We start from the raw sequence: 22,309 nt of genomic DNA, 5'->3' as shown, positions 1-22,309 counted from the left end.
TTGAAATGGAAGCATGGACAATACGGAAGTTCCCAGAAACAGGCAAGGCAAACCCCGCACGTCCTTCCCTTGCTGCTGACTTCGCTTCCCCTCCCTTTGCCTCCACCCTCCTTGTTTGGCATAGCACCTCCGTCAGCCCCCGTTTCTTTGTTCCTCCTTAGCACTTTCTGAAATTCATAATCTCTCAGTAAAAAAAATAAATAAATCGATCTCTCTATATATGTATATGTATATAACTAAACAGCTGCCGCACGGCAGTCGCCTGGCTGGAGGGTCCCAGCCCCATGGCCTTTCCTTGTCACTATAGTCTCTGCGGTGATGGTCCAGGTCTTGCCCTCGGGCAGGACTGTTCCCGTATTGCTTGCACTCTCCCATGCCTCTGAGGTACGGTACCAGAGTATTTATTGTATGTATATATATATATATTTATGTATATATATATATTTATAAATTTTTGTTTGCCTGGTTCTTTTTCTTGCAAATCCTTTGGAATTGCTGCTGAGGAGAAGCTAGTGAAACACTCTCCCCATGCCGGCGGCCAAATGCTCCCTCCCTGCGCCCCAGGGACCCTCATCTGTTCCTCTTGCTGACTCCATCGCCCAGCTCCAGCTCGGATGGGAGCGGGGAGCCACGGTCCCCCGTCCCCAGTCTGCCGGGGCCATCTGGCTCCTCTCCTTCCCTGGGCGAGGGGGTGTCCTTGCAGAAGTCCGTCACCCAGGAGGGCATCGAGAGGAAGCCCCGGGGGTCAACGGTGTAGAAGGGCTTGGCGTGGTGGGCGGTGGGGCGGCGGGGCGAGGGGCTGGCGTGGAGGCTGCTGGTGCTGCTGCACTTCTTCACCAGCGTCAGCCCCGGTGGCGGGGGCGAGAAGAGGGAGGTCAGCGAGAGGCTGCTGAGGGTCTCCGAGGGCTCGCTGTTGTTGCCACCCCCCCGCAGGCTGCTGCCCGCCCCTTCCTCGTCCGAGGGGTCCATGGAGTCGTGGTGGGTGCAGCCGGGGCTGGTGCTGCCGCCGCTGCTGTGGCTGCGCTGGTGCCGACGGATGCTTCGTAGGCTGAAGAGCCCCCGACCCCGCAGGCTCCGGCGGCGGGAGGCAGGGGAGAGGGGGGCTGCCAGGGGTCTTTGGCTGTCGGCAGCTGGTACGGGGCACAGAGCCACCGGGAGGTCCAGGGTGCACTGGGGAGAGTCGCTGAGGTTGAGGCTGTCCTCCAGCGTGGTCTGCAGGCTGCCTGCCGAGCTGCTGCTCCGGCTGTCCAGCGAGGTATCGCTCTCGGGGGCCTGGGGAGCAGGAGAGTGAAACCACAGTTCTCAGGAAGGAGACGGGCAGGGGGCAAGAGACTCTGGGGTTTTTTGGGTTGTTTTGTGGATTTTTTTTGGTTGGTTTGTTAGGGGTTTTTTTTAGTACTTTGGGGTGTGAAAATAAACCACAATTACAGAAAAAGGGGAAAAACTCCAGTTCCTCTCTCACTCTCCTCTGCTGGGGAGGGCAGCTATAAACCACCTGAGCAATGCTACAAAGCACCAGCCACGCAGCTTGCCCAGGGGATTCCCTTTGCGAGGGGTGGAGGAAAGGTTTCAATATTTTGAGCTGTGATTTCATTCTGCTCCACGATAAATCTTCCCCTCCCATGTGAAAGGCTCCACCAAAGGGAAGGGGTGCTGGGTCTGTGAACCCTGCAGCCCCTGCTACTGGGCTGTCCCTGCCCACGGGTGGTCCAGGAGGCACCGGAGCCAAGGTTCTCCCGTGGGTCCCCACTCTTGGCTTCCCTGTGAAGCTGCCACACAGGCTGCAGACACATCAAAACCATCGGTTGGCCAGAAGTCAGGGGACTTCTGTACATAGACCTCAGGCTCTGTACATAGACCTCCTCTCATTAAAAAATCAGCAATGTTTGCGGAGAGAAAAGAGGACTCGTGGTTCTTCTGAGCAGTACTAGTGGCAATGAAGGTATTTACAGCAGAAAGGTGGGGTCCCCTTCCAGCAGGAAGGGGAAACAACCTTAATTTCCTTGTATAAGGACTCGGTTAGTTAAGCTGCATTTCAGTTGTTCCTAGGAAACTGGTCTGAACTGTGAGATCATCACTGGGACCCAGCACTGGGAATGATGCATGTAGGACTGGAAGCGGTCTCCTGAACCATAACTGTTCAATACATTCTGTATCACATAATCAGAAGTCTACTAATTCCTCCTTTACAGCAGTTCAGTACTTTTGCCCCAGTGGTACACCAGCTCCAGAGCTCTTTCTCTTTGTGTCTAAACTTATACCAGAAGTTTCAACCTGCAACAATTCAGTGGCCTCAGCTCAAGGCTAAATTTCTCCCTGGTGATTTTATACACATTTGTATTGTGCCAACAGTGTCTGTCACATGGAACTGGATAATATATGATTTTATTTTTAATATATATAATCATATATATTTATATGATTTTATTTTTATTCAGTTTGTCTGGAAAAGAGTGTCCCTGTACTCCTCAAACAGGAATTGTTCATGGAGTATCTTCCAAGAACAATAACAGGGATCTCTACTGGACTTTCATCTCTGCCTCCTCTGCTCTTCAGGGACACTTGATCTTCCCTCACACTTCCATTAGTGAGAAATAGCTGCCTTTTCAGAAAGAGAGAGCACCTTTCTGGGATGTAAGAGCTAAGTGGGCAGGGGAAAACAGTGAGCTCAGGGATGCAGTGTGTGGATGTGGCGCGAAGGGCTGTGGAGGAGGTAGGTGGGAAGAAGCCTGTTCCCACCAAGCAGGTGCGTGATCCAGAGTCACGGCGCTCAGAGGAGCCGAGGTGGCTGCGTGGCTGCCATCCCCCTGGCTCACGCTGCGGCTGCTGTGCATGAGGGTTCCTGCAGCGCACTTAGCGCCAGGGACCCGGGGTGAGCTAAACGGTGATGTGATTTCATCTTCATTGGGGACTAGCTGCAGCTGTCAAACTATTTTTTGATCCAAAGCAGAAGAACATAGGATTTCAGGGGGTGAGAGCTGTACAACACCCCTTTGCTATACAACCCTCTATCCTCTCCAACCCTCCTGTACTCTGCAGTCCACCGTGCTCCTCCAACAGGTTAGATCCAGGTGACCCAGCCCATGACCACAGCTGCCTCTCTCCTTCCTCTGCCCTCCTCCCCATTCAGCCACCTCTGTTTGGACGTGATGTGAAGATCAAGCTTTCCTAGCAGAGGGAAGTGGGGGTCCTCACCTGATGAAGAAGAGAACAGTTCACACTCGGAGATCTCAGTGATGCCCACGAGCCTTGCAGAGAGATCTTAGGAAGGTTGCGTGGACATGAGACTTTCTCAGGCCCTGCCTGGGTGGCAGAGATGGCTGGGTGGAAAAATTCTGCTGGTACAGGTAACAGAGGGCAAGACGCACCTGGAGAAAAGGGGCTGGGAGGGGCTGACAAAGCACCAAAAGAAATGGGGAGGAGAACAGAAACAGAAAAAAAGAAAAAAAAGTTGAAGAGTCCTCTGATTTGATTTGGTGCCTTTGCTGCTGTTACACCGAGAGTCCTGCAAGTGCAGTGGTACGGAGGGTATTTACTAACACACAATCCTAGCCAAGAAGCCTCAGTCTAGTGTTCACACTATGGGTCCCACTTTCCACACAAGGACCAAAACCTGCACCTGACCTGGAAGATCTAACATGGCTCAGAGCCATGAAGCACCAGCCTGGCTTGCCTCTCCCATTGCTGCTCTTACAGAGAAACGCCGAGCTGTAAAGCCTGGATTCAACTACGTATCACTGCCAGAGGACTTTCATCCTATACCCTGCAAGGCAAGGGATGAAGGGAGATAAATAAACTGGTGGTTTGGGAAACCTGGGGACCGCAAGAGGCCAAAGTGTGCTCAAGAGTAGAACTGGAGCACTTCCACCAAGGGCAGACATGTATTATGTGTTCCCTGAACCTGTACCTGAGGGGGCAGCAATGTTTTACCATGCCAAGTGAGCACAGTTCATCCAGCTGGCACGTCAGGAGAATCCGTCCCCACTCTTCTCTGACTGCACGTGGGTGCACTACTGTGAGTGGGAATCAGCTCTTTCATGATACTTCATATAGGCAAGTCTAAGGGGGGATATAAGATCTAGCAGCAAAAGAAGAAAACATTCCTCAACTCATTCTTGAAGACTGGCAAACTGAAAGCTAATTCTTGGTTAGTGAAACCCCACGTCACATTAGCTCCATTCCAGGCAGGAGGGCTGCAGGAGAAAGGCAGATGAGCTGAACCAACCGACACTTTCAGCAGACCTGGAGAATGGTGAGAGCTGTGCTCACCTTTGGTACTTTCATGCTTTAGCCAAGACTGGACTGAGTTGAAAGGTGTTTTCTCCATTTCACACAGGTAACTGTCCGGCTTTGTAGAGCCATCTGCACTGGATATTGGGAGCAGGCATTCCCCCAGATCGCCTGCCCCATTGGAGTCAGGGCTGTCCTGGCCATCCTGCTGAAAAAAATTAACGAGGATAAAGCCTTGTGAAATTTAATGGCAGATGACAGAGCAGACTTGTCAAAGCCTCAAGAAGGGCTGCTTCTGAAGATACCTTCAGGCTAGCTAAGAGATGCTCAAGTTTCCAGCCCAAATCCTGTAAATTTAGGCTCATTCAGAGGAAGTTACTGACAGTAGTGAAGAGAACTTTCAAACACATACATCCCTTTTTTTTCCTCCTCAAATCCTTCTCCACTGTATGTCTCTATGGAGAAGCTCTTGAAAAGTGGCCAGAATTTATATTCCTCAGCAGGGACACTTGCATGAATACAGAGCACTTGAAATGAGCAGGGGCAGAAATACAGCGCATGTTGCAATGTGCCCATGACCACCTGGGGCTAACCTTGATCTCCTTAGGACTGAGCTGAGAGGTGCTGCGATTGTCTGACTCATCTCCTAGAAGGATGGAAGAGGACTTGTCTGAGTTGAGGGATAATGCTTCCATTTCAGCCAGCTGGACCTGCAGGAAGGGAAAGGAGCTGTCACAGGTCATGTCTGGCACCCACATTTAAAGCAGTCACACTGTTTATAATGGATAAGTGAGAGCCTGTAGACCTGAGATCAATTTTAGGTTATATTTCTTGGATACATCAGGTGCTGCCTAACCCAGACCTGGGTTGGGCAGGAGAATCCACTTTTTAATGAAGGTTGAATATATGATCTGCAAGCAACCCACCGCCAGTCCATGCTCCTCTAGTGCCAGAATTGGAGGAAGGAGTCCTGAATCTGTCCCAGCGATACAGCTGGCACAAGGCCCTGCAAGTAAAGCCAGGCGGGGAGGCTGGCTCAGGCCAGTAACAAGGCAGTCTGCTCTGCTGAGGGGTGAGGAGTGGACCCCTCTCTCTGAAGGCGCCACAGACAGCCCTGCTTAAACATGAAGGTGCTTTCATTCCAGGGATAGCCATGCCTCTTGCAGTCCATGCCAGTATCATGCTTTTCATATTCTCTTACCTTCATCACTGAAACCCTGTTTCCCTTCAGCTTCCCTGCGTCTTCTCTCTCCCCTCACCTCTAACTGACCCAAGACCTCAGCTAACACCGTCTCCCATCCTGCTTCCCATCCCTAAACTCACCCTTCCCACCTATTCATGCTTGTGCTCTCTTGCTTTCTGAAGCCAGGTCTGACCACTGCATCTTTCTCATCCCTGAGCCTCAGCTCCGCTCCAGTCCCATGCCTGACCTTGTCTCATCTTTTGGCCTGTTTCATACCACGTGTGCCCCTCCCCATCTTCTTTCCTCCAAGCTTTCAATTCCCCTCTGCCTGACATCTCTTTCCCACAATGCCTGAAAAGAATCTCCTTTTTCTAGTAGCCTAAGCAGCCCTCCTGTGCTTGGCTGGTCTCTAGAGTCCCACCAGTTCCCACCACCAGTACCTGACTCCTGAGAGCTATATTCTGGGTTGTCTCAGTCAGGACAGCTTGCTTCCTGGCCAATTATCTTGTCCTCCCCTGTGTTTGTGTTTGCAAGAGGTGGGTACAGCTTTTGTGCTATAAGAGCAGGTGGAACATTTGGAGAGATGACTCCTTCGAGCTGGGGGGTTGGTGGTTTGTGCCAGTGCCAGAGACTGGAAGAAGTCTCCATCCAAGGGATAATGCACTTTGAATAAACAGTACGGAAAACCAGAGCTGGATTTAAATGAAGGGCACAAATGACATCCTTATTTGGGACATTATTATATTATGGTGCCATTCAACCATGAAGAGACCCCAGAACCAACAACTACTGCTCAGAGCACGGACGCACCGGAGAACCCACAATGAAGTTACGTCAAGCACGCTACACAGGCACCAGTCAGCAACTACTTGCGTAGAGAAACACAGTCTTCATTCAGTCCCACTTAATGCATGTACTCATCCATTACTCGCCTAAGTGCTTAGTACACCAGAACAGCCTTACAGCTGTGCTTGGAGAGACGCGAGCGTGAAATGTGATAACATCTGCGACTGCCTTCTCCATCCATAAAAAAGGGTTTCAACAAAAGCCAGAATAGTCTGTTCTTCACTGAACTGCTTGCTCACAAATTCTGGCCACCCTGGGATCTACACAAAAATACATAATCAACAAAGTCATGAACAGCTAAACTGCATGTGCGGAAACAGTTCACCCCTGCTCACTGGCAAACTCCCGCCACTGGCTAACCACGCTCTCCATCACCAATACACAGATGTCTAACTGTCAACCAGCCCAAGAGGGAAAGGATACTGATGACAAAAGAAGACATTAGCAGTATGAAAAAAAGATGTTTTGTCCTTAAAGCTTCCTGTACTGCAGAATATTTAAAAATCTTCTGACTAAAGATGAGGAACAAAAAATTAAAAAAATTGCAGTGGGGGCAGAAGGGGATGTTCACTAGGAGCACAATCCATGAAAACTGCCAGGGGCTTCTGAACCGTGCACACATCGCCCTTGGAAAATAACCAGTTGCAGATATAACACAATTTTAAAAGAGCCACGATTACAAAAATCCTGATTTGTACAAATATTTGGTTTGAAAATAAGATGCCAGCAGCGTAACTGGGAAAGACCCTGAGCACTTCTACTCAATGCAACGAAAAGCTTAGCACATATTAATAACTTTGAGCATATGTTTAAGTGTTGTGTCCGTCCACTATGCTCAGCATCTTGATGGATTAAACTACAGATGAAATGGGAGTGAACATTTTTGGCTAATATGTGATTTTTGTCACAGGGGCAGAGTTAAGGGTGATTGGGCAGGCAGCAAGCATGCTATTTTTTTCAAACACACACGTATTGAATAGGACTAGATAAAAGCTGTTTTGCCTATATAACTTGCTGTCAATTGCTTCTGAGACAGTACAATTCTGTCTGCGTGTACAATGCACGTTCGTATACATCGATGTACCAGAGCACACTATAATTTAATGACTATGTGCACTGCTGGTGTTAGTGCTGGGACAAGCCTAGCTGTGACTCCATGTAGTAATTTCCTGTTGGAATTACCTCAATGTTCTTTATACTATGAAATACGAAGAGAAGGTCATGATCAACCGTGACTTAAAATCCTGAGCTGTAGTTTTGATTCATAGGATCAGAAATAAAATGTCTACATTTCACTACTAAAGTTATTCCCGCAGATATAGATCATTTCTTTTCAATTCCGCGTTTTAGATGTATTGAAATATCAATTTTGAAAAATAATTTATGGCTCTATAGCAGCCGTTAGAAAATATGATCTAAGAATAACTCTTTGGTTTTGATTATTCTGTTAAACTCTTTGCTGTGGCTGTGAGTTGCATTTGAAGATTTTGCTGTCTAGTTTCCTTGCTGGCAAGGTAAGAAAATTTGTTGTTGTCTTTACTCCTAGGCAGGATACTGAAGACTATCTGGAAGGTTTTCAAATGCAGCAAAGTAGGTGCAAATGACTTAATTGGGGGGAAATCATTCTGGAATGTCTTAGAAGACCTGATTTTCTGAGAAGGCTGAGCACCAACTACTGAATATACGGACTTACATAAAGCAATGGAAATTGCAGTTAATTGAAAACTACTTATTTGGCTGCATTAACGCAGCATCCATTTGTGAAGTGTTGCAATACTGATAAACTACAGCAATGTGTGCATTTTGATACTTTCAAAGGGAAGCTATGGGGACAGGCAGACAGCTGAGACTGAAAATGATTTGAGCATCAGAACTAGGCATGTGAAGCCAAATGAAATATTGTTTTCTTCAAACATGATGGAGTAATCTGCCAATGAGAGCCCCCTTCCCAAGTTTCCTGGTTTCTTTATAAGCAATAGCAACATATCAAGTTAGTTATGGAGAAGGAGATGGTGAAGATTGCCACTGATTTACTGTTTTACTGTCAGATGAGCCACGCTACTGTTGCAAGTCTGACTGTGACTATAGCACTTAAATACAGTAAAATTATTTCAGAAACAAAATTAATTCTGCTACTCGCCTAACTTCTCCCAGACTACTTTGCTCCTGAAGTTTCACAACCTGAAAAGACTAATTGCTTAGGAAGTAGTTTTCTAAAGATTCTAACTTTAGAAGCACAAGTCTGAGCCATTTGGTGTCCTGCTCTTCGCAACAACCCATTTGTCAAGTCAACAGGTTCTACATCAGAAAAGAGACTCTCAAAGTTTCTCAGTGACCCCATTTTTATTTAGTTTTTGCTCAAACTAACTAACTGGTTTTCACCACAAACCAATCCTTGCTCACAGACAGTGACTCTATTCAACAAGGCATTTAAGCATGTGCTTAATTCATCGACCTCAACAGGGAATAAGCAAGCACATCCTTAAAATGAAGACAAAACACATGCTTAAATCTACCACTGAATTGCCCCTGAGTGCCGTCATTGAGGCGAGATCCTTTGAGTCCTCTGTGCAACATGAGCTTGAACCTCTGCTTTTCTTGCAGAATTGAACACAACAAGACCTGCCAGGACACCTCCATAGTCATTTCTCTACAGCTCATTCAGTCCCTCCTGAGCTGTGTCCTGGCACATCTCACCTTTCCACCACCTTAAACATCCCCCTGTGGCTAAGGAGGGCAGGCCTGTACTGGAGGCAGTATCAGCAATTCATGACAGATGTCAAACACAGGTCAACGAGCTCTCTGTCTACACAATCTACAGCCAGGAGCACACATCGGACAACCTGAGGGCACGTGGGTGTGGGTGTGCAGGTCTTGGGGGGAGAGTCCCCTCACGCATCCTCGTACGCAGGTTACCTCTTGCTTGTCATGGTTACACTTCTCGCACATGGCCGGCGAGGAGTAATGATGGAAGACGGAGCCCGATAGGTTATCGATGATCATTAACTCCCCGTCGAAGGAGTCCTTAATAATTAAAGAGACACTGTCCAGCCATAAGTTCTCCTAGGGGACAAGAAAGGGGGGAGGATGGGAGAGATCATTTTAAGAACGCCGAGTTTTTTTGCTTCAAAGTTTCATGTGAATTTGGGGCTGGGTTCTCCACCCTGACTCATCTGGAGCAGCACCTTGTTCTGCAGGTACCTGCACAGGGTCACTGGGAGAGCATTTGCTCCTTGGGGTGTGTAAAGGTGCCAGAGTTCAATGCAAAAAAAAATATAAAAATTGAAGGAGGGACTGTCTTCACTCACTGTCAGTGCGCCACGGCATGGCTCACGCCTCCCTTCCAGCTCTGCTGGAGTGCCTCACTTTTGATCTGCCATTTCACCTTCTCTCTTCTCCTGAGCTCCCCTCTCAAGTTTGCTCCTAACACACTTTTAGCTGATTTGCTCCATCCCTCTTCTGCTGGTCCTCAGGTTCCTACACCATGATGAGAATGAACAGGACCCACTGCTGTCGCATCCTTGTCCCCACACGATGCTACCAACTCAAAAGTCTACTGCTGAAAGCAAACCTCTCACCCTGAGGTGGAAGAGTCTATCTGCTACTGCTAAGCTCTTCTAGGCTCCCCAGCTTCTCCCCACAGCTACTTGCTGCAGTCTGGTTGGTAAGCTCAAAGGTGTACTCACCTGTGCTGGAGAGTAACATCTCATGCACAGACGTCCTTCAGGATCTGTTCTCCCACCACCTCCTCCTGTTCCTGCTCCTTTTCCCTGCCCTGAATTCGGGGAGCCTGACTTGCGGGAGCACAGCCCATGTGCAATTTCCAGCTCAATCTCAGCATCCATCTCCGCATCCTCCTGGGCCTCCTTGTTGCTGTCGTCGAGATGCTTCATGAGCACAGCTACCACCACATTGATGAGGACAAACTGGGCTGTGAGCACAAAGCTGACAAAGTACAGTGGGGAGATGAACTGCAGGTTGCTGAGGCAGCTCCGGTCATCGTGGCTGCAGTCACGCAAGGTATCCTTGAGGGTAAGTTGGGTTTGAGAGGGAATGATGGAAGGAAGGAAGGACTAAAGTAAGAATACAAGCTTGGCTGCTCTTTCTGTCAAAAAACACTGATGCCAATAGAAAGAACAGAGCAAATGTTTCTATCACCCCACACCCTCTGGGATTATGAGGTCCTCAAAAAATCAAGGACACTGTCTGATCATATACTCTCTGCTTCAGAGCAAATATGTGCAAAGGTGTACAGAGCAAACTACTTCCAGACCATCACATGTTGCTGCCACTGTAGCCACACACACGTGAGCAAGAACAAAACTGAGCAGTCTGGTACTGCCTTCTCCCATTCAGACTCAAAAGCACCACATGTGTTCAAAGAACTTTCCTCTCTCTCTGTCCTGAAGGAGGTAAGTATTTATTTTTGATTGTCGTGGTAGCTCTGAAGATGGGTGCCATGTCCAATGCACCTATATTCAGCTTTGATAACAGGCCTTATGACAGTGGATATTCCCTCTTAGCCTGGACAGTCTTCTTGTTCCTCTCAAGGACAATTTGCACTTTTCTCAGCCATATATCTGTAGGACTAGACGAGCCCAAGGTCTGAGTTACTGTGGTGGGGAGGGAGATTTTGGCCCAAGCAGGAACCTTATCTAGCAATTCAGCTCCTGTGCTCCTCCCCTTTTCTAGCCCAAGCACTGCTGAACAGAACACACATCAGAATTTCTCCTTCCCCACAATAAGGACATCCATGCCCCGGAAGCCCTGTTACCTTCATGATCCCATTCCAGTTGTCGCCTGTAGACACCTGGAAGAGCGTGAGGAAGGCCATTCCGAAGTTCTCAAAGGTGGCATGGCGGCTCATGCCCTCACAGGGGTTCTCATCATTGCATACTGAAAGGAAGGGGATTGCAGCTATCAGTGCAGGACGCGCTGCCGGTCCTGAGATCAACAGCAGCAACTGGGGAAGGGGACTTCAGGCTTCTCACAGCCTGGAGACCTGAAGTAATGGCCTCAGCACCCTGCCCAACAGTTGGCTGTTGTCCAGGAATACAGAAAAATCCCTGATGGCCCAGCCCTGGGAGATCAGGCAGTGTAAATAGTTGCCCTGGGGGATCCTCCCCAATGTGGTGTTGTGCTGCCTTTCTTCTTGATCAAGATTCCATGGCAAGAGACATAAACAAGCCTTCCTAGAGTTTTTCCTCTAATCTTGAAGGCAATACCAAGGTAGGCAGTGCACAAAAAGTAAAAGTTTAAGAGCGAAAGAGAAACCAGACACTGCTTTTATTTTGTTAGTCTGTTAGGACAATAACAATTTAGAGGTAAATTCCTCTTTTATCAATTACGCATAAGGGAGAATAAAGGCCACCGCGTAATTCAGTCCCTTTATTGAGTAAGTACTGATTTTCAGAAACTTCAGCTTCCCAGCAGGTCTGTAGCTCACACTGGAGCATGGTCTGTTTGAGACTTACCCAGTTTTCCAAAGAGCTCCACTCCTAAAGCAGCGTAGATGAAAAAGAGGAGCATGAAAAGCAGTCCAAGGTTTCCCACCTGAAAGCAAATGGCATGGTCAGCCTGTCCCAAAGCCTATTTCACCTGTACAGGCAAATGTTCCTTTCTTTCAAAGCCTGAAGAGAACAGCAGCAAATTCCCATTGTACAAATGCAACCAAACAATTGCTCAGCACTTGGGAAATCACCAGTGACAGCACCAGTTGCAACTGGACTTGAAGGATGCTCTGTTTCCAGTTGCCTCCACTCCAGCACAAGCTCTGGCCTGGGCTGACTGAAGTGCGCAGTTTCTGGGCCAGGTGAAGACAAGCACATGGGAGCAGGGGCACCAAAGGTGAAGCCATTTTGGCTGGGTGAAGGACAAGCTATGGATTACAGCAGAGAGACATGTCCTGCTGTGCTACATGCCCCGCCAAACTGCCCAAGTCCCTTGAAGCTCATGTGGACAGTGCAATAGCAGTGCTCCAGAAAGAAAGAGACACAGGTACACCAGCTCCTGCATGAACCAGGCAGAGCATGGTGGGGCAAAGCACCAGCCATATGTGGAGGCTACAGCAGGGCTTGTGGAGGGAGTAGGCAGGTGGGAAGGAAGAAGGGTAAAAGAGGCCCTCTTCAAACGTGTGGAGAGGAGGAGAAGAGAGAAGAGGAGACTATGAAGGAGCCAAGAGGGGAAGGAGAGCTTCTTTTGCATCTCATGATGTCAAAGTCTGATTTCTGGGCCTCCAGCAGCTGCTGTTTGGAAACCCCATAATGCGAGGATTGCTGCTTCATGGTGCACAAAGGCAGCAGTGCCATCAGCAACATGGGCACTGCCCCCAAGTCCTCACTCTCACAAATCACTGCTTGCCTCTGAATCTTCTGTCTCCCAACATGTGGGGCAGATGGGTTATATGTGAGGAGCAGGAGGGGGATTTGGAAGAGGTAGGCTGAACAGTAGCAGAAAATGTTAGTAACGGTTAGCACACTGTTGGTGGAACGAGAGAAGGTGGGTAAAAAGTTAAGGACCTAACTGGTATATGGGTATTTTGGAAAAAGTGAACAGTGTCTGGTCTGAACGCATGTGGTCACTGGGCCTTTGTTAGGATCATCCACTTCGGGAGTCTAATTTAGTCATTGCAATTGCTGCGCCATCCAAATTCAGGAGAAAAATGAATGATTCAGCCCACCCACTTCCCTGGGCTGCCAGATCCTGGCTCCTTACATACTCAGTGGAAGGAATTATTTCTGATGACTAAATTGGACACCATAGTAAATGCTCTGAACACACACCTCTGGGTCTGTGTCTACAGGGTGTTAAGAAAAATAAGTTAATAAAACTTAGATAAGGGCTAAATTTCCAAAGGGCTCTTTAAAATTAAAGCTCTATTCACTATTAAGAATTGTTGCAGTATAACAAAGACAGGAAGGGAATTGAAACAGGACAACTGGAGACGCCTTATATGCCGTTAGCAAGCCAAAATCCCTGTTGTGAGTCTGTGCTCTAGGAACACAAAGAGAAAGGTCGAGAGGAGGAAAAAGCGCAAAGGAAAGGACAGCTTATTTTAAATGGCTTCTTTTGGCAAAGCCAATAAATCTTGGAGAATAATATTACAGATAATTCAATTGTCCCCTGAAGACTCAGTGTATAAAATATGGAGACTGAATTCAATCTTTTAACAGTGAAACGGAGGGATTTTAGCCCTGCTTTAAGGGCAGATTTTTACACAACTTTAACTATGAAGTGATTTTTGATCCCACTGTTCTATAACTTTATTAAATTAAGACAACCTGGAAGCAAAAGCCAATCAATAGAAAGTGGAATGATGATAGGCTTTGATGCTGCAAGGGTTGAGCACCGCTTGGTATTACCTTCCAGGGAATACCTGGAGGCCAGACCTTTAGCCATCTGCTTGTGAGGGTTTTGTGGCGGATATTAATGACCTCCAAAAGACCTGACCTATCATCTTGGTTAGCAAAGGAGCTGTAGGTGAATGTGAGAGAGAAAAGCCAGAATTTATAAAGTATGGAAGAATACACATGTGGTTTGTGGCTAGGACCAGACAGCAGGGCTCAGAGGCTTGACTTTGCTATACTGAGCAAAACACGTCACTGCCTGATGACTCAGTTTCTCCATCTACATGACAGCAATATGAACGTTTCCTCCTCTCCTATTTATTCTTTATATTTTGGGGGTCCTCAAACCAGGACAAAGTTGAGTGTCACCATTTAAGTGCAAATATACTGCAGAGTCCTCTTACTGAGGGCTTCTGGATACTGCTTCAGCCAGTTCTTAATATCTGTGTGCTGCATTTATCTGGGTTGCAGAATAAACATGCCACGGACATGTGGACGCTGGATCTGGAGACCTACTCCATTTCCGATCCTCGTCTGAGAAAAATCAGCTGTTGTGGCTCCTGGAACGGAAAAGAGCAAGGGGCAAAGAAGCTGCACTGAGCCAGCCTGGGGCAGCAGAGACAGAACTAAAAAAAGTTACTGGCCCAATGCTGCCTACTATAAGAACACCCTTAATCTCCTGTTCCTTCCATTGCCCAATGTATCTCAGCCCCCAAATCTCCGAGATGACGATATTATTATATATCCTACATATGAATTATATAATTATTATCATTAGACAAACCCACAAATTATTACTGTTTAATAAAAAGCACGGGAGAGCAGACAGAGCTCAGGATCCGTAAAAGATCACAGTGTTTCCCCCTCTCTTTTGTGCCACGCAATTCCTCTCATGCAGATTGACATTTATTGTCACCAACATCAGAAGTAAACTCCTTGGGTAACTACTCCTGCTGTTTTCAGATTGATTCTCAGCTCTGCATCACTCACCGAGACTGGCACATTAGCTGATAAATCAACTGACAAATGCCCGTGCATTTTGATATCATGCAAGATAGCTGCCTGCTCGGGGCCTGCCAGGGGAATGGTCTGATGTATGATCAGCAGAGCCACTCGGTGCCATTACGTCTTGCTTAACCGTTCTCTCTCGAGGATCCAAAAGGAAAGGGAGCAGTCTCCCTGGCTGCTCATCCATCACGGAGGATCCTCACAGTGGGCTTGAAGCCTGTGTAAAGCACCGTGTCAGCATCTCATTCGGGAACAGCTGCCGCTCACAGCTCATGAAATCCTTCTGTCTAGCTGTCTTGCAGTAGACACTTAACTGCCGGCTGTGTGAGCCACAACAGAGCGCGTCACTGCTTCTCATACATGAGAGGCTCAGAAACACAAAGGGATCCAGGAGGAGAAAGGAAGAAAAGAAAGTAGGAAGGGGGAGGCACTGACTAAGAAAAGGAGTGATCAGAGTGCGAATGAAAGAGAGGGGGAAAAGAGGAGCACATGTGGGGAAGGGTGAGAGGGGCAGGGACGCAAAGACCTCCTTTGCTGCTGAAATGGCTGCCAGTCACTCTTCCCTCCTTATGGAGAGGGGGGAGAGAAGCTGGGGACTAGCTGCAAGGAGTTATACACTAGCTAGATGTGATGGGAAGAAATCTGCCTTTATCCAGGGGCCAAGCCTTATTTCATTCACCCACTGGAAAACAGAGACATGAGGTGAGCTGTACCCTCGTGACTGACATGATAACCTGGACAACATCTATCTGAGGAGAGCTGTACCCCCATGACTGACATGAAAACTTGGACATCACCTTCAGGCAGTTGCCTGCACAGCACAGTGGACACCACCTCTGATACTCCACAAGAATCAGCCCTTTGGAAAAAGGACACATGGCAGTAGGGCTGGACTAGATGACCTTTAAAGGTCCCTTCCAGTGCAAACTATTCTATGGTAAAAGGAGAGTCTTTGGGGCAGTTGCTCTCTTTTACCTGTGGCAGGGCTTGAACAACTGTATCCAGCAGTGCTCGCATTCCTGTGGCCATCTTCAGTAGCTTCAGAACTGCCACAACAAGCACAAGAGAAGGATCTCTCAGACTGAGCTCAGAAGGTCCATCCTTTGTGTGACTCACTAATGGCAGTAGCACAAGACAGATGTCCTGTCTCCCCTTGCCCTAGAAAAACTCTGTTTTTCCCCTTGACACCCTCTTCTCTCTTTGCCCACTCCTTTTGACTGCACGACCCCAGTGGTTCCTTCTCTTCCAGTGCATTTCCTTCTTAGTAAATACTCTGTTTCTGGTACCCATGCCTATTGGGCTTCTTCTGCTCCACCCAGACAGTCTGGCCAAGAGCTCTCTTTCTCCCAGCACTGCATATCACAATTCTCCCTCTGCTCTGATTTTTCATTCCATCACTTTCTTTTCCTCCGGCCACCATCTGCTAAGGCAGCTTAGCGCATCTTGGCTACCACCAGGAATATTCAGTATTCAGTCCCCTCCCTTCAAACTTCAACCTGCTTGGTGGCCCCTTCTCCAAACACCACTGCCATACTTGCCCCATAAAAGAGTAACAGGGAAAGTTCATCTCTCACATGATCTGCTCACCTCCTGTTAAATCCACTGCATATAAATGCCTGGCTTAAGGAAGCCAGAAAGCCTTAACCTCCAGCCTGTCCTCCGTCACATCCCCTGCTTCCCTCCCAGGGCTAGAGACAAGGGGGATCCCATGACTCTACAGCCACTGCTCAGTGGGTCATGGCACCAACTCCCACTCCATGGCCACCTACACCCCTGCCTCCGGCCAGTGTTTCTCTCACCCCGGGCAATACGCAGCACCCTCATGATCCGGATGATAGTGGGATTAATTGGGAGAGCAGCATTGATTTCAATCTCTTCCAACGTGATGCCCATGACAGACAGCAGCACAATGGCCAGATCTAGCTGGTTCCACCTTAAGAAGAAAAATTGAAGAGAATAAAAGAAGATGGAGTTTTTCCATTTCCCTGAAAAAGAAAGTGAATTGTCCCCACTTTAACCTAAATATTTCTTTATGTATGAATTCAAGGCCCCACTCTGAGCCAGCCTATGTGGGCTTTTGCAGACAAACAGAGATACACTTTGCACACACCCTGAGCAGCCAGAGGCAAGCCAGCCTGATCTGAAAGCGTGGAGCTGTGTTACTATGGTGCTATGCTTTGACTAATGGGCTCTGCTTTTTATGGCCTTACTACCTCGAATCAGCTTCGCTATATATGTTCTGCTTCAGCATGCTCCCAGTTTGCCTCAAGGGCAGGAAAAAATGGCTTTTTCTAACCCCACCTGCTTTGCTTTCTAGCCTAACCAGCAGATGCCAACCAGAGGCAGTTTTTGGACAACTCTTACTATTGCCTAGGCACCGTGGCTCACACAGGCTGAGGCTAAGTCCATGCTGTGCAGAACTGGGAGGCAGTCAGGGCACTCTGCTACCACCTCATGCTCCAGATAGGGACCCATCCTCAAAACCTCCACCCCAAACCCAGTTGTCCCACAGCCATGGTTGGCATAATTCTCTGCTCACCTGTCTTTGAAGAATCGCCGCAGACCAAATGCCACCAGCTTGAGGACTGCCTCCAACACAAAGACAGTGGTGAACAGGTAGTTGCAGTACTTGAGGGCGGTCTCCAAAGACTGCCAGCAGAAAGAGAGGGTAAAGAACTGAGGGAAAGCAACATCAAGCACATAACCTGGCGGGGGGGACGACGGACTCTCCTGAGTGCCAGGAGTTCATTAGGAGGTAGGGGAGCTGTCCCATACCTCCTACCTACTTGAATGTGGAGGCTACCTACTAAAGGCAAACATGAGCTGGCCGCTCTGCCCCATGCTGTTCTCGGGATCACTTATTGCTCCTTTCTCCTGTACTGCTCAGCAAAACAGGGAGGCAGCTGTTGCAGGAATAATCCACCAAGTACCACCAGCCTGCTCCTCTGCCAGTAGCCCATGCCGCCTAGATGCCACCATGTTAATGGCACTGGCACAGCTATCAATCAGAAGTGAGGCACGAAGGTTATTCCATTTGTGGACATGTGTTATCCCTAATGGGAGAGAACCCCTCTGTGCCATGGTCTGGGGCAGGCAAATGGTAGCACTTTGTACTGGAAGGGTTTGAAGAGCTTTGGCAAGATTCTTTAGCAGAGCCTGACAGCAGGCTGGCATGGCTGGACCTGCATTCCAGGGGAAGGAGCTGAGGAGTGAGGAAGACAAATGACTTCTTCAGGAACAAAGGCCTGACACGAGGATGACAACAGATAAAGGTTGAGAGTTCCTGCAGAGTAAAACTAGGCACCATCTCAAGGGCAAGATGGGCAAGAAACAGAGGAGACTGGCAGTGGATTTGAATGAGGACAGACAGATTCAGTTCCTGATCAAAGCATGAGCTACCTTGGATGGCATCTGCATAGGCACATGGGCCATCACCTCAACCAAGGGTCTCCTGAAGAGAAAAATGAAATGCCACCAGGCAGGTGTCATGATGAATGCTTTGTCTACATATGGAGGCAGAAAGCTCCTTTGATATGTGCAGCATACTTTTTTTCCATCAGAGGCATCTAGAGCTTTGCCAGGAATACTAAGAGGTACCTGGTCTTCCCCAACCAAAGTATAGACCTTATTTTGCCTTCAAGGCCCTTTGCTGGGAATCAGCCCCTGCAGCTGAGAGGCTCTGCTCAGTGCTTTGGCTCTGCAGCTTCTCTTATGCAAAAAAGGTGGTTTGGTAGACATCCCATCCCATGACAAACAACCAGCTACTCTAGTCCTCTCAGCTTAGGCCTTATGGCAGGAGAATTGAACTGACATTTGGAAAACTGATGCAAAGCCTGAAGCTCACAGGAAAATGCTGTTTCCATCACTCCTCCTGTTAGGATCCAGGGGAACATATAAAGCAGACCAGGTAGCTAAATTTGGGTGACCCACATACCCATTTAATAATATAAAGCACACAGACTTAATCGCACTGTGCTTTCTAGAGGCCCGACTCTTACCGAAATACCTTATCTCTATTGATTTTAATGGATAACAAGTGTCTGAGTAGGGGCTACCTTTCTGGATATATATGAAACTCTTCACATAACTTTTCCTACTACATTAACTCTTGCAACACTTTAATGATACTTTTTAGAGGCATTCAAGTGTCCTACCTATTCTGGTGGGCAGTGGTCAAAAAGCTGTAGAAAGATAACATAATAACTAGAGGCAGGGCTTATCTCCGTGATCTCACTCACCACAGGTTGGTTGTAGTGCTCCAAGGACATAGTGACCACGTTGAGGCAGATGATGAAAGTGATGAAGATGTCCAGGTAGTGGCTGGTGCAGACCGAATGAATAAGGAGGCGTATGGGGCAGTAGGTAGCATAGTACGGCAAACGCTGCGCCTCTTCAGTGGAAAGAGGGAGATGGGCAGAATTAGGAAGAAATTGGAAGAAAGAGAGAAATGGGTAAGAAACACTGAGGAGGGAGCAGGCATAAAAGTGGTGATAGGTGTTGAAAGAAAAGGGAATGACATGGGAGAGAGAAAGAACCGAAAAGGACAGATAAAAGATAGGGGACATAGGAAGGAGGGGAAAAAAAGCAAAAAAGAGGAAAGTAGAAGTGGGGAAAAATAAGTAGAAAAAAGAGAAGGAAAGGAATGCTAGAAAGAAAATCTGTTAGTCTATGTTTGTGGAATGGTGCTAAATCAGCATTTCATGCCTCGACAAATTAAGATCACAAATGATAAAAGGGAGCAGATGGTTCCAGGAGTGGCCCCGGGGTGTCACAGAAGAGAGGGAAAAACTGGAGCAGAGGAAGGGAAAGCATGCCCACAGGCTGTGAATGGAAGAAAACCATCAGTCTGGGGTAGTAGGGATGATTTCCAGGGGCAGGTATGCTTTTGCAATTTTTGTCTAAAGGTAATACAGAAGAGGACAGAAACACCGGGAAGAGGGCTTGCTTCACCCCAGAGGGTCTGGGACCCCAAGGAGTGACACCACAACATTGATGGAAAGAGCCAGGAACCAAACACAGGGGTCTTCCTCTTTTTTTTTTTTCCCCTCCCTCTTCTTTAAATTTGGGTTTAAACACAAAGGATGTTTTATGGTCTGCCCACATCTTCCCCAAACACCATCTGGGTTGCGGGAAGCCCAGGTGGGACTATCCCAAGCCCAGGAGGTGTACCAATGCGTGCACATCCTGTGTCAACAGTGCACACCAGCACGTGCACAGGGGTACTTTTGATACAGGTAATCTCCTGAGAGGCAGGGTGCTAAAACCCCAGTGGCTTCTCTGGAGTCCCAACAGACCTCATCAGCCACCCCTCTTCCCCAGACCGCCCTGGTGATGTGTGTAGTGACACGGCAGTGGCGCGGGGAGGAAGGCTGAGAGCGCAGCCACAAGCAATGCATTTTGGAGACCAGTCCGTTGGGAAAGAAAAAGAAGAGGAGAAGGTTTTTCTCAGAAAACCTTGGCCTACGAACCGACCAAACACTTAGGCTGTGCCTTACTCCTTCGCTTCTTCTCCAGGCGGCGCAGGCGCTTCTCCTCCCGCCGGCGTGCCTCCTCAGCCTCCTGGTGCTGCCGGCACTTGTGAAAGTTCTCCACCACCACCCCCACGAACATGTTGAGCACAAAGAAGCTGACAATGAGGAGGAAGGAGATGAAGTAGAGGAGCATCCAGGGGTTGTTGTTGGTCACTGGCTGGAGGAGGAGGGAGAACAGAGGCAGTCAATTGGATGGATGTGTACTGGTATGGAAATGAAGGGGGTGGGACCTGCCATGGTGACTGGCTGCTGGGGAGATGGGGAGGGGTTATGGAAATTAGGGGAGTGGGCTGGGAAGAGCTGGGGCTACAGGCAAGGCAGTTTGTGATTGCCTAACTGGATTTCAGCATCAGCTGGCGGTTGGTGGAGTGGTTGGGAGTCAAGGACACAGCATCATCCACAATTCAGGCAAACCCCAGCCGCAGGTCAAATACAGAATCACAGAATGGCAGGGGTTGGAAGGGACCTTCAGAGATCATCTAGTCCAACCCCCCTGCCAAAGCAGGGTCACCTAGAGCAGGTTGCACAGGAACGCATCCAGGCGGGTTTTGAATATCTCCAGAGGAGACTCCACAACCTCTCTGGGCAGCCTGTTCCAGTGCTCTCCCACCCTCAAAGTAAGGAAGTTTTTCCTTATCTTCATATGGAATTTCCTGTGTTCCAGTTTGTGCCCGTTGCCCCTTGTCCTGTCGCTGGGCACCACTGAAAAGAGTCTGGCCCTGTCCTCTTGACACCCACCGTTTAGATATTTATAAGCATTGATGACATCCCCTCTCAGTCTTCTCTTCTCCAGGATAAATAGACCCAGGTCTCTCAGCTTCTCCTCATAAGAGAGATGCTCCAGTCCCCTGATGATCTTCATAGCCCTCCGCTGGACTCTCTCCAGTAGTTCCTTGTTTTTCTTGAACTGGGGAGCCCAGAATTGGACAAGGTGCTCCAGATGTGGCCTCACCAGGGCAGAGTAGAGGGGAAGGATGACCTCTCTCGACCTGCTGGCCATGCTGTATTTAATGCACCCCAAGATACCATTGTACTTCTTGGACACAAGGGCACATTGGTGGCTCATGGTCAACTTGTTGTCCACCAGGACTCCCAGGTCCCTCTCTGCAAAGCTGCTTTACAGCAGGTCAAGCCCTACCCTGTACTGGTGCATGGGCCTCCTCCCCAAGAGCAGGACCCTACAGTTGCCTTTGTTGAACTTCATTAAGTTCCTCTTCACCCAACTCTCTAGCCTATGTACAACACCAGTATGTGGTAAAATGAGTGGTCCAGGCACCAGGAACACCTTTGGCTCGAGGGCGAGTACAGACCACATCCACACACCACCAAAAGGGCAATGAGAGCAGAAGAGAATTGTCATTCAGGCTCAGAGAGAAAGGAGGCCCTGACTTTGACTGGGGCTCCTGACAAAAAGCATACAAATCCAACAGTGGTGCACCTTGTGCAGAGCTGCAGAGGTGAATGGAGCATCATCCCTGAGGTTCAAGGCGGTGGTACTGCATCCCATGGCAGGTGCCTACAATGGACACTATCAAGGTCATTGCCTTAGCAGTAGAAGACTATGGATGCAGTGGGCAGCAGCCCAACAGTACCTGCTTTACAGGGTATTAAAATAGCCATCTGTGGGCCAGGAGGGAGCCAGCATGCCCAGAAAGGCACATGGCATTGTTCCTCTGTCATTGCAAATAGATAAAGGCTTGCTGTGAGATCCAAACTGAGTAGGGGGTGAGAATTAATACAGATGCACACTGCACAGCCACAGCTGCACCTCCCTGAATGGACCAGGCATGACCCTGCCCCCTTGAAATAGGTGAGCAAGGATTCAGAAGGGCCCTGGAAGGAACTCTTAGTTTGAGGGAGGTATCTGAAGCAGAATGTTAAAGCATGTTTCTGCCTTACTAGCCCGAGGAAAGTCAAAAAGGTCCTTTTACAAGGAATTCTTCATACCTGCTGGTCAACAGCCACAGCATCTAGTCCATTATACATAATATTGACCCAGCCATCCTTGGAAGCCAGAACAAAGAGGGACATCAGAGCCTGCAACATACAAAGCAAAGGCAGATGTGGAGCAGGTGCATCTGGCAGGCTGGGAAAAAAAATTGTGGGTTTATGCTCTAACACACACAGCACTGAAACACTCTTCCTGCCTGTGTTTCTGCACACAT

General features: G+C 48.4%; 1 protein-coding gene across 1 annotated transcript in view; it reads right to left on the bottom strand.

Annotated features, from left to right (window-relative positions):
• Positions 1-538: 538 nt before the first annotated feature.
• CACNA1I (calcium voltage-gated channel subunit alpha1 I) overlaps positions 539-22,309 on the bottom strand; it is a 166,634-nt gene continuing 144,863 nt past the window's right edge. The window contains exons 23-36 of the mRNA XM_054205974.1: positions 22,092-22,181; positions 20,109-20,301; positions 18,852-19,003; positions 17,153-17,262; positions 16,413-16,546; positions 15,589-15,659; positions 11,734-11,812; positions 11,034-11,155; positions 9,946-10,284; positions 9,176-9,322; positions 4,824-4,940; positions 4,270-4,438; positions 3,196-3,392; positions 539-1,272 (exon numbers count right to left, since the gene is read on the bottom strand). Coding sequence (XP_054061949.1) covers positions 571-1,272; positions 3,196-3,392; positions 4,270-4,438; positions 4,824-4,940; positions 9,176-9,322; positions 9,946-10,284; positions 11,034-11,155; positions 11,734-11,812; positions 15,589-15,659; positions 16,413-16,546; positions 17,153-17,262; positions 18,852-19,003; positions 20,109-20,301; positions 22,092-22,181 — 2,622 coding nt within the window. The 3' untranslated portion in view covers positions 539-570. The remainder of the gene's footprint in view (positions 1,273-3,195; positions 3,393-4,269; positions 4,439-4,823; positions 4,941-9,175; positions 9,323-9,945; positions 10,285-11,033; positions 11,156-11,733; positions 11,813-15,588; positions 15,660-16,412; positions 16,547-17,152; positions 17,263-18,851; positions 19,004-20,108; positions 20,302-22,091; positions 22,182-22,309) is intronic.

The sequence above is a fragment of the Rissa tridactyla genome, chromosome 1, assembly GCF_028500815.1.
Source record: "Rissa tridactyla isolate bRisTri1 chromosome 1, bRisTri1.patW.cur.20221130, whole genome shotgun sequence".
In the NCBI taxonomy this organism is placed as follows: Eukaryota; Metazoa; Chordata; class Aves; order Charadriiformes; family Laridae; genus Rissa; species Rissa tridactyla.
Note: the sequence above shows the minus strand (reverse complement) of the source record. Positions and strands in the feature narration are given on the sequence as shown.